The sequence below is a fragment of the Balaenoptera borealis genome, assembly GCF_965194805.1.
Source record: "Balaenoptera borealis genome assembly, chromosome: 12".
Lineage (NCBI taxonomy): Eukaryota > Metazoa > Chordata > Mammalia > Artiodactyla > Balaenopteridae > Balaenoptera > Balaenoptera borealis.
In genome coordinates, this window is record NC_138869.1 from 31,192,198 (window position 1) to 31,204,397 (window position 12,200).

The following is a 12,200-nucleotide window of genomic DNA, read 5'->3' on the forward strand; positions in this document are numbered from 1 at the left end:
GTAGCTTTTTACCTAATTTTCAATTTTTTACATATTAATAACTCAGCAGCCCCCTAGGTGAAGGCAGAGCCCAGCCCTACTGCAACTGGACATCATTAGTGCTTGCTCAGGTGCTGGTGACTGACTTTATCCCACCTTCTTTGAAAACCTGTGCCCTATCTCTGTGAAACACTAGACCTACTTGAATCCAAAATATCTAATCCAAAGTCGACATATCTGGTCAATCAGGAAGGTGTTTGCTGTTCATAATTCCAAGCAGTGGAAGATAAGGAACCATCACATGTTTGGAATCTTTTAGCATAGTGGTTCTTGACTAGGGGTGATCTCTTCCCCCGGGGACACTTGGCAATGTCTGGAGACATTTTTGATTGTCATACTGGGGAAGGGCGGTGCTGTTGTCATCTATGGGTAGAGGCCTGTTATGTTTCTAAATACCCTACAATGCACATGGCAGCCCCCTGCAGACAAAACCCAAAACATCAAACTTCCAGGTGATGGGATGACATTTCTCCTTTCTACTTGGATTTCGGTTTCTTTTACACAGACGTATTCTGTGTCTAAAGGCATGACACTGGTTTTCAGCTTGTGTAGGGGTTGTCACACTGTAGTGTGCATATAGATCACAGGGGGAGTTTGTTAAAATGGAGAGTGTGAGGACCCATCCTCAAATAATTTCATTCAGCAAGTCTTAGGTGGAGCCAAGCATCTGCCCTTTTCATCAGTTCCTCCCCACGTATTTCTAAGGCATTTGGTCTGCAGATCCTACTTATGCAAGGCCTTGGTAGTCTAACATTGGAATCACTTAAAGAGTCTAAGAAATGTTGACGCCTTAGCCCCGCCTGCAGAGGTTCTGATTTAGTTAGTCTGGGATATGGCCTAAGCATCGTGGTTTTAAAATCTTATATGTAGCAACCGCTTACAATATGTAAGAACCGCTGATTGGGGGAACATTAGTTTGGACTAGCTCTTTAAAACTGAACCCATTTTCTCAAAGAGAGAGGGAAAGCAAAGGAAAATGTGGGTATGTTCAGCTGGTTGCACTTGGCGATCATCAGATCCACAGATGTAAATCGCTATATCTTCTAATTTTTAAATCAGCTCCTAAGGTTGCAGTACTTAATTTTCACCATAATATTTTTAGTATTCTTTCTAGATGACATTTAGATTAACATCACTTTGGTCACTGTCCCACAGTGACAAGGCAATCAAACAGCTCCGATGATTGCAAGTTGCGTCAATGTTCCTTGGATCCCTTTATTATTGGGATTGGAAATTTTTCTCATTTACATTATTATTTAACATTTCTTGAATGCCAGTGCTGTTCTTCACATATGGCCTGCAGAGAAAGTACATTGTATCAGCAATTAACAAATCCATAATGCCAACCGCCCCAATCCAAAGTAAGCTGCGTAGATTAATGAGGCTGTAAGCAGATGTAAGAGGGCATGAGTACTAAAAATCTCTGAAAATGTGTCCAAGGATTCTTTTGGGAGATGTATTTGGAGCCAAGGTGCCACTTGTGTGCAGAGACCATGCGATCCCTGTGGCTTAGATCTGAGTAACTGAACACTCAGATGGAGCTCACTTTCCTCCTCTGTTACTCCATCAGCTTCCCTAAGTCAGTAAGTGGTTCCATCCACCCAGTTGCCCAAGACAAAACCTTGGGAGCCATCCTTGATGTTTCCTCCCTTAGCATGTCACAAGGATTCAGTTACCATGCCCTGTCAATGCCCTTAAATATCTCTCTCAAGTCCATCCACTTCTCCTCTTCGATGCCACTGCCGGAGTTCAGGTCTCTGTCTTCTCTGCCCTGGACCACAGCTTTATTGACCATGTCCTTGCCTCCAGTGTGGGTCCCTCACTCCCAATCCATGTCACATAATGGTTTCCTTTATTTCTTTTTGGGGAATGCCTAGCTGGAAGTAAATGAGTCATTTTGCATATGTATATTTTTCCTTCTTCTCCAATTTCTGCTTCCCTCCTTCCCTTCCTCCCTTTCTCTCTCTCCATGTTACACACACATACACCCATCATGACATTATGTCTGGTGCTTTTTAACTCTCCCTCCCCAAAAGAGAGAGAAAAGACTATAGCAGGGTAGTTCTCTTTTACCATCCTGTGAAGACAGCAGTCTGGTAGCAGGCAGGCATGGGTGGGGGATGACAGTGACATTCACATTCTTGGTCTCATGTTACACACTGACACAGGCATTATTGCACTTGTGGACAGGAGCACGTGGCTGGTTGGCCTCCTCTTCTGGCTCTGAGCAGGTAGTGCTGGCCTTACAGATGTCTGCGTCATGCTCTCTAAATCCTAAAGAACCAGCTTCACCTAATCAGAAGGACTTCTAAGAAGGAGAAGGAAAAAAAGTCCAAACACATTTCAAGTAAAAATCTGCATCCCAAGAAAAAATTTTCTCTAGAGCTTATATTCTAACTTTTAACCCATGTGACTCTCTTCCTAAAGGAAATTTGTCCCATGACAATAGCGTATTTTCCTGCTCAGACACAAAATCTTATAAAATGTGCTGCATCATCTGTCTCACTGGTGCAGTCTCTCTGGCCCATGGCAAACCATCCAAATAATGTGCATTTTCCTTCTAAAATTCCACCAGTGTGTCCTCATGCTGTGGTTATTAAATTCATTGGTGCAAAAACATATTTTCAGATGTCACACTCTATTTAGGTAGGGTAGGTGTGATACCCAAAAGCCACACGTATTACTGCTCTGACCACTCAGAAATCTATACATAAGGTCACAGGGTGTTCAGGGTGGAATTAAAAACCTAATTGTCTATGTTTGTCTAGAAATAAAGAAACCCACCTCTTCGCTTAGTCCTCAAAAAGAAAAATCTATGTAATACAAATTTTGGAAACTGGTCCTTCTCTGGGGAAAGAAATATGTACTTTCCTGCGATGCATACATCTTATACCATTTCTCTAATCATCTGTTGGCTTCTTGCTTCATTCAGTACCTGGGCAGAGCCTGAACCACTTTAACTAATGTCCTTGTGCCAGTAACATCCACATTCTGTGAGATTGTTCAGAGGGAGGGACTTCTCCATCACTCCCATCCTTATAAGAGAATGAAGATACCTTCTGTTATTGTTGGGTTATAGCTACATATTTAGGAAAGCAGTAAACAAGTCAGAAAAGACTTGACTTGTGTATTTTTGCCCTCTCCTAGCCTCTTTTTCAAACTGACTAAAGCCAACCTCAAGAAGCTTCAATGTGCATTTGTAATGTAGAAACTGCTTGTTGTTCCTCCCTGTCTTACTCTTTGTGATACAAACACTTGATATATTTGTTTTAGCAGCGTGTCTAAGCCCCAGGGCATCAGGGCATAATTAGAAAAGGGCATGGGCTGGAGGGAGAGGAGGAAGAAAGGGTAAGGCTGGGCTTTCATAATGAAGCAGTGACTACGGGGGTGGGGGACGTGAGAGTCCTATTTACAATTTATAATTAACCTAGAGATTATACATACCATCCAGAGGAGTGAGTGGGGATGTCTCCTTTTGAGATGATGGTGCTTTGGTGCGGTCTTGAATGTGTAGTTATTAACCATTTGAAAGAGACAAAGGAAAATATTCCACACTAGGATCAAATTCAAAAGTATCATTCTGAAAGTTGTTAAGGATTAAGAATTGCTAGAAGAAGTCAGTTTTTTAAAAAAAAGAGAAGTTAAGAAAGTGTGTTTGGTCTAAATGTTCTATTTAGGGACCATTACAAGGAACGGCTACTAAAATATTCTGTTCCACTCTGACCCTTTCAGCTCTCGTGTTTCTGGGCTGGAACATTTTTGTAGCACGTAGGATTCAGTTATCATGCTTGTTTACGGACATTTTCATGGATCTGTAATGCGGTCTGCAGGCATGCATCCATTTGGAGAGAGAGAATATATCATGTTTACGGTGCCTGCACCGGCATATGTGGACATTTGCATTTGGAGAGAAAGTATATTCCCACTTCAACTGGAGTTTTACCCTTTGTTGATAGTGATTGGAGCTTAAAGCTGGCTGTATGCAGAGAGGTGGACCAGACGCTCTTTCCTCTTTTGTTGAATTCACACATTTCTTTTTACACTGGATTCTACACTTGATCACCAAATAGATGCAATAGCAGAACACATCAATCATTGTATGCTTTGAATTAATTTAGTAACCTGACCTTCTTGAAAAGATATCTTACCTTCCCAACGGAGGTTTTGTGGCCAGGCTTTCAACATAATGGGGAGAACCCTGGTAGCAGGATAATTAAACGCTAGGACTCTGTGTGCTCACCTGGGTGAGTAGCAACAATTTAACGCCCCCAAAGAGGTCATTTCACTTTCACAAAACACAAGGAAGCTTGAATTCTTTGGCTCAAATGTTCACACTTAATTTCAAGCATCAAAATAAAGTGTTTCACATTAAAAGCCTTGTGCTTAATCATATTGGATTAATCCTACAATAGACATTAATTAACAAGCTCTAGCTCAGAAACATTTGGGGAAAGGGAGAAGAATTTGCATAACTAGTCCTAAAGTGTGGGCAGCCGGGTTAGGGTCATTTTAATCTGACAAAAAAAAAAAAAACCAAAAGAACCCAGAAAAACACAACTCTAGATGTATTATTATTTGTGACATGGCTCAAGATGGGAGGCGGTGAGGAGAGTGAAGATGACAGAACTGGTGCTAACCACTTTGACAAGAACTTGAAGAGCAGCCGACGTGACATCTTTCCTGTCGTGCTGCCGAAAATGTCAACTTTGTGAAGGACAGTGAGAAAATGGTTTGCCGAAAACTTGAAAGGTGGATTCCAGAGATGCCTGCTGTGTCAGATGCAATATAGTCTGTCGTGGCCCGAGAGACCCACTTTGGGCTCCGATGATGGCCTGCAGGTGGGAGAGCTTCCAGTCTTCGACAGGGCTCCAAAAATGACTGCACTTGACCTGCATATTGTCTCAAGTTTGCAGGATCATGATATACAAAAAGTGAGTGGTTAGCCAGTGTGCAGTTAGGTGGAACCAGTGACCAGGGACCACATTTCCTTGTCTTGTGTGTCTGTGTGTGTGTGTGTGTGTTGCTAAAGCTAGGTTCAGAGGCATCAATGCTTCTACTAAAATTGGGAGCCAGAGGATGTGTGCTTTATGAACTTACATCAGTTCCACATAAGTAACAAAAACTAACTCTGGATAATCTAAGCAAAAGGGAGTTTATGGGGATGATGCCAGGAGCCTCAAAAAAAAAAAAAAAAAAAAAAAAGGGAGGGGGAAACTGGAATCAAGGCAGCAACAGAAAAGTAGGAAACAGGATCAAAGCAGTGGTCCAGTCCTTACCTGCACATTGGAATGACCTAGGGAGCTTTAACTTGACATGTGTAGGCCCTGCTGCAGACACATTGAATCAGAGCTTGAGGGTGGGACCTCTCAAAGCTCTCTACTGGTTCTAAGATACAGTCAGAGATTAAGAACTACCGACCTGGGAGAACAAGCTGGGCCGGGCACAGCTGCTGAGACAGCAAACCCCACCAGTTTCTTTTATCCTTACATCATTTATGTGCTATAAATGTTCCGGGAACGAGTGTCCAGTTGGCTGAGTGCAGTTCAGAGTCCAGCTAAGATGTATAGCGACCACCCACGGCAGGAGCTGGCCTGCAGGAAGCCCTCGGCATTGACAGCAGGAGAGTAGTCTCCTCAGTTTACACACAATGCAGCCAAGGTCATTCCTCCAAAGGAAATTCGAGTGCCCTTAGGAAGTGGCGATGGACCCTAAGAAGTGCAAAACCACCAGCAGAAAATGCATCAGTCAGGATACAAGAGGGCAGAGGATTCAGGCTCCTAGACACATGTTCTGAGTAAAGACACATCTCAGCCTGGGATTTGCTAGGTAGGAGTTTAAAAATCCAGCTTCAGCCCTCCTCTTCTCTCATTCTTTGTGATTCCTTAAGTGTTAGAAGTATTGAGAAAAGAACAAGATGCAGAGCCAGTTTTAAGACAATTATAGAATCACCCCCAAATGCTTCCAAAACAGAGAAACAAAAGCATGGCTTCTGAGAGACACCAATACCGTTCTTCTGCTTATTTTGCAGCCAGCACTGCTTGGAATGGCACCTAGAAAACAGTGCAAATGCCATTTTTGGAAGGGGTTGCTAGCTTCATAAGTGGACCATATACTTCTTAGAGAAGATCTCTGGTTCCACATTCACTCAATCCAAGGGAAATTGGGAACCCTGGATTCCCAACTCCAAAAATACCCTTTCATGCGTTCAGCCACCCACCAAATATTTTTTCGCTCTAAGGCAGAGGTTCTCAAAGTAAGGTTCCCCGAACCAGCAGTACCAGAGAACTTGTTAGAAATGCCAGTTCTCAGGTCCCACCCCAGATCTGTTGAATCAGAAACTCTGAGGTGCCCCAGCAGTCTGAGTTGTCACAAGCTTTCCAGGTGACTCCGAGGCAGGCTCAGGTGGCCACAACTCTAGGGAAAGTATTTCATTGCTTCTGTGAAAACAGTGCTCCCTATATATTGAACCAGGATTTTTCAGTTAGTAGATCCATAGAAATCTACCAAAACCGGTACAATTAACATTGACAGATTATAGGGGTCAATGGAAGAGAAATCGATGTTTGAAAGAATTTTCAATAATAACTATGAGAAATCAAACACCCCACAAAGGATATTTTTGCTTTTTTAACTGATGGAGTGAAAACCTGTGATCTTGGACAAATTATATTTTTCTTGCACATCTCTCCCTCAGTGTGTAAAATAACACCCCCTGTTACCAGTATCATTTCAGAGCAATTCCGGCAATTACAAATAAATGTGCATTGGATGTCGAAATTATGATGTGTTTTATCACCTGTTTTTGTTGGTGAACTCCGTACTGTGTGTCTCACAGACTCAGATTGGTTTGTTTCATTTATTTAAAATGAAACTATTCACACTGACGTAGGCGATTAAGAAGCAAATTTAAGAAATGACAATAATTTTTAGTTGTTTACCTTTTTTGAATAGGGAGATTAACAGTGTTCACAAAGTAGTTCAAGGAGACACGGAAGCTGCCATCTGATACTTTTAATAGTTATAAATGTGACTCATCAGAACAAAAGGGGAAAAAACATAATCAGATTTTATGTTTATAATACCCTTTGTAGTGAGAATTACAGGAAAGCCAGGCACAGACTAAATGTTCAGTTTTTATCATCTCAAACACAAATCTAAAAGCTGCCTTCTAATTGCCTAATTGCCTTAGAAGGCTTGTTGGGTAAGGAAGGAATGATTTTCTGCACAGAGAGGTTTATTTCCTAATAACGGCCACAAACATCTCTGGGATGCCTATGTTAAATGGTTTTCAGGCTTTTTCCTGTGATCTGTAAACTCCTCTCTGAATTGTACCTTATATTTAATAGCATTTTTCTCTGGCTTAATTCCCTGCTAAGAAACAAAATGCTTAAAATGGCTCCACTTTTCCCAAATCGATTGTGTGCATGTACACACGCCAATTGTATAAACGTGTGTTCAGTACATTAGCAAGCTGAATTTTGTATAAACAAAATTCAAAAGCCACAGCTAAAGAAAGTTGTAGATTATAACAGACACATGAGACGTTACTACAGAAAGTGTCACATGTATTTCGTGGGGCCAGTGAATTCATCCTGAGATTTAACTACAGATTTGTGGGCATTTTATATTTAAATAATTTTTAAATAAACTTCGTAAATTAACATTTGAGATTTTTCCTGAAAATTTGAAAATAAGGACACGTGTATAGATTCCAACAGCCTACCTGATATTTACCATTTTGCCTCTAAGTTCAGGAGGGTGTGAAGAAATAGACTGTATAGGATTTTACTATTTACAGGTATTTTCTACAAAGTGGGTGAGGGGAAGTTTTTTCTTTTTTCAAGTAGGGCATTTTTAGTACTTAAAAAGAAGGGAAGCTGACCAATAAACCCCTAACAGGAGGTACACTGCTATCATTTGCCAAGTCTTTTGTGCAGTCAGACTGGTCTAGTATACAGGATTTTCCCAACTTCTGCTGGATCCTTGAGAAGGCCTATAAATAAGACCATTTGTTTGATCTCAAGATGACTTGCATTTGCAAACTGAAGAATGTTCCAATAGAAGTTTCATGGTGACGCACCAATCTGCAAACTGGCTCAGCCAGTAGTCAAAACAAGTCACTACAAGATCTGGGAGCTGAAGACTTTGAATGGGTCAGATTATCCTTCGTCTAATTTGGCACAGATAAATTTGGGCTATAAATATGCAGCCTTCCTTTGTATTTTCAACTTGAATGGGCCAAAGGAAATAAGGAAAATGTGTGTGAACCTATTGGTAATTCAGAAACATGAGAATACTGTGATTAAACTGAAATTCACTTATTTATGCCAGGGTCATTCTTTTTATTAAATGAGCAGTAGTTCTCTAAGATTGAAAAATAGCCTATGTGGTTAGTTCTTTTTCCACCCTTATTGAGATGTTAACATATACCATATGTAAGTTTAAGATGTACAATGGGATGATTTGATACACGGATACATTGTAAAATGATTACTGCATAAGGTTAGTTTCATATAATTACTGTGTGTGTGTGTGTGTGTGTGTGTGTGTGTATAACATTTAAGATCTACTCTCTTGACAGCTTTCAAGTAAATAATAGAGTACTATTAATTATAGTCACCATAGGGTATATTAGATCCCCAGAACTTATTCCTCTTATAGCTGGAAGTTTGTACCCTTTGACCAACATCTTCCCATTTCACCCACTCCCCAGCCTCTGGCAACCACCATTCTCCTCTCTATTTCTATGAGTTCAGCTTCTTTAGATACCACATATAAGTAATATGTGTTTATCATACACATATCAGTGCTTACCTTACTGTCTCATTTATTTCACTTAGCATAATGCCTTCTTTTTGTGGCTGAATAATTTTCCACTGTGTATGTATCCTTTATCCGTTCAGTTCATCTGTCAATAGATAATATTGTCAATAAACAACATAGGTTGTTTCCCTATCTTGGCTATTGTAAGTAATGCTGCAGTTAACATGGGGGTGCAGATATATCTTCAAGATAGTGATTTTCCAGATGTAGAGAACAAACGTATGGACACCAAAGGGGGAAAGCGGAGGGTGAAGGGGGTGATGGTGGTGGGATGAATTAGGAGATTGGGATTGACATAGATACAGTAACATGTATAAAATAGATAACTAATAAGAACCTGCTGTATAAAAAAATAAATAAATAAATAAATGAGAAAAAAAAAAGATACTGATTTTGTTTTTTTCAGATACATATACATACCCAGAAGTGGGATTGCTAGATCATATGGCAGTTTTATTTTTAATTTTTGAGAAACCTCCATACTGGTCTCCATAGTGGCTGCAGCAGTTTACCTTCCCACCAACAGTGCACGAGGGTTCATTTTTCTCCACAGCCTCTCCAGCACGTATTTGTTGTCTTGTTTTGAGAACAGCCATTCTGGCAGGTGTGGGGTGATATCTCACTGCAGTTTTGATTTGTATTTCCTTGATGATTAATGATGTTGAGCATCTTTTCATGTACCTAATGGCCATTTGTATGTCTTCTTTGGGAAAAAGTCTATGTCCTCTGCCTATTTTTAATCAAATTATTTGGAGGTTTTTCTATTTTTTAAGAGTTCCTTCTATATTTTGAATATTAACCCCTTATCAAATAGATGGCTTGCAAATATTTTCTCTCATTCCATAGGTTGTCTCTTTTTTTTAGCAATAACAATAGCAAACATTTATTGAGCACTTATGTGCCAGGGGATTTGTATGTGTTATCATGTTCCATGTGCTAATTAACCCTTATAGAAACCTTCAGGAAGGACTGTTTTTATCCTTGTTTGACAGATAAGGAAACTGAGTCTCAAAGAAGTCACAAACTATTAAGTGAGACATCCAGCTTTAGGTGTTAGGCAGCTGTAGGTTGTCTTTACATTTTGCTATGCAGAAGCTTTTTAATTTGCTAAAGTGTCACTTTTTTTGTCTTGTCTGTTTTGCTTCTGTTGTTTGTGCTTTGGTGTCATATTCAAAAAAATTATTGCCAAGAACTTGTCAAAGAACTCAAAGAACTTTCCCTCTGTATTTCCTTCCAGGATTTTTACAGCTTCAGGTCTTACATTTAAATCTTTAATCCATTTTGAGTTCTTTTTTGTGAATGTTCTAAGATAAGGATCCAATTTCATTCTTTTGCATGTGGATATCCAGTTTTCCCAAGGCCACTTATTGAAGAAACTATCCTTTCCCCATTGAGTATTCTTGGCTCCCTTGTCAAATATTAGTTGACCATACATGCGAGGGCTTATTTCTGGGCTCTCAACTCTGTTCCATTGGTCTATATGTTTGTTTTTATGCCAGTACCATACTGTTTTCATTACTACAGCTTTGTAATATAGTTTGAATTCAGGAATTGTGATTCCTCCAACTTTGTTCTTTCTCGGGATTCCTTTGGTTATTTGGGGCTTTTGTGGTTCCTTACAAATTTTAGGATTTTTTTTTTCTATTTCTGTGAAAAAAATCCCACTGGAATTTTGATAGGGATTGCATAGAATTTATAGATGGCTTTGGGTATTACAGACATGTTAACTATATTAATTCTTACAATCCATGTACACAAGATATCTTTCCATTTATTTGAGTTTTCTTCAATTTCTTTCATCAAGGTCTTGTAATTTGTACAATGTCTTGTAATTTGTTCTTTAGTTAATACATGAGTGGTGAAATTAATCTGAACATCTGTAGTTATAATCTGGAAAGTGAGTCATTTAACAGCATTTACCTTTGGGAAATATAGACACTTACAAGACTCCTGGTTTTCATAGGAGTTTGTGTGCATAGTTCAGGAGTCCCAAACATAAGTGCTGATAAGAGAGACAGGTAATGTAAATTAGAGATATGGACCAGGAGAGTGCCTCCCTCAGCTAAGGAAGAAGCTGTTTGTTGCCCCTCTCCAATTAATGCCAGCTGTTCCAAATTTGCAAGAGGATTGTATCATAAAACTTTCCTAATGTAAAAAATGTTGGCAAACAGTTCAAAATTTCAAAAGGCTGTGAGCCAAACAGAGCAGGTCTAGAGGTTGGCTTTAACCTGCAAGCCACCCCTTTGTACATTTTACCATTTCACAATAAATGAGCGACAGTTCTGCAAATGTCTCCAAATGATAACCTCAAAATACCCCATCCCCTCTAGTCGCTGGCACTGAAAAAGCAGGACTTCTCCTAAGGTCACATCGATCACTGTAGTTGTTCTTCTAAAATGGACAGTTTCCTCCTGCTAGAGATTTGATTTGATGGTGTCAGCATATGAGGTTCCCGTCACCTCATGACATGTCTTCTTTCAGGCCTGATGGAATTGGAACTGTGACTGTTGAAGAAAAGGAACGTTTTGAAGAAATCAAAGAGAGACTCCGAGTTCTGTTGGAAAATCAGATTACACATTTTAGGTAAGGATCTGGGGTTAAAGGGCTTTTTAGGAGGATGAGACTGGAGAGGGGCAAATTAAGGGCTTGATTTTCTAAAACTGTAAATCTATCAGAGACACACTAAATATTAGAAATAGCTGAATGAGGACTTACTGGATAACACAGAGAACTATACTCAATATTTTTTAATAACCTATAAGTGAAAAGAATCTGAGAAAGAATATATGTAATATATATATAATATATATATATATAACTGAATCAGTTTGCTATACACCTGAAACTCACACAACATTGTAAACCAACTATACTTCAGTAAAAAAAATACGAAAGAAATAGCTGAATGAATAAGCCAACCAAGACAGTGTTCCCCAATATCCAGGAGACTTTGAAATCTTAAGTTCATTTTATTTCCACTAAAAGAACAAAGCCCTCTTTGTGTAAGCTGACCCTGATCATCAATCTATCTAAAACATCTACTAAAATGTTGAATTTGATGCCTCTTCAAGGTTTTTAAATACAACAGTGAAAAATCCTGTGAATCACTTCTCATAGGGAAGGAAGGCAGTGGTACCCAGAAGAGCATCCCCACCTTCTCCATTACCTGAAAACAGGATGAGTGGGCTATGTGGGGAAAGAAAGAATCTTGGTTCCACCTTGACAGACTGATCATTCACTTCCCCACATGCTCGAGACAGCTCACGGGTCTGGGCTTGAGCCTTGCACCATACAGCCCACTTCTCCCTTAGAATAAATTAGATATTTTTAATGCTGCA

At 39.7% G+C, this 12,200-nt stretch overlaps 1 protein-coding gene across 29 annotated transcripts in view; it reads left to right on the top strand.

The window, feature by feature from the left end:
• Positions 1-12,200, top strand: part of CADPS (calcium dependent secretion activator) — a 781,950-nt gene that overhangs the window by 643,071 nt on the left and 126,679 nt on the right. For all 29 annotated transcript variants that reach the window (XM_082344670.1, XM_082344669.1, XM_082344650.1 and 26 more), the window contains one exon: positions 11,344-11,445. In XM_082344670.1, the coding sequence (XP_082200796.1) occupies positions 11,344-11,445 (102 nt within the window). The remainder of the gene's footprint in view (positions 1-11,343; positions 11,446-12,200) is intronic.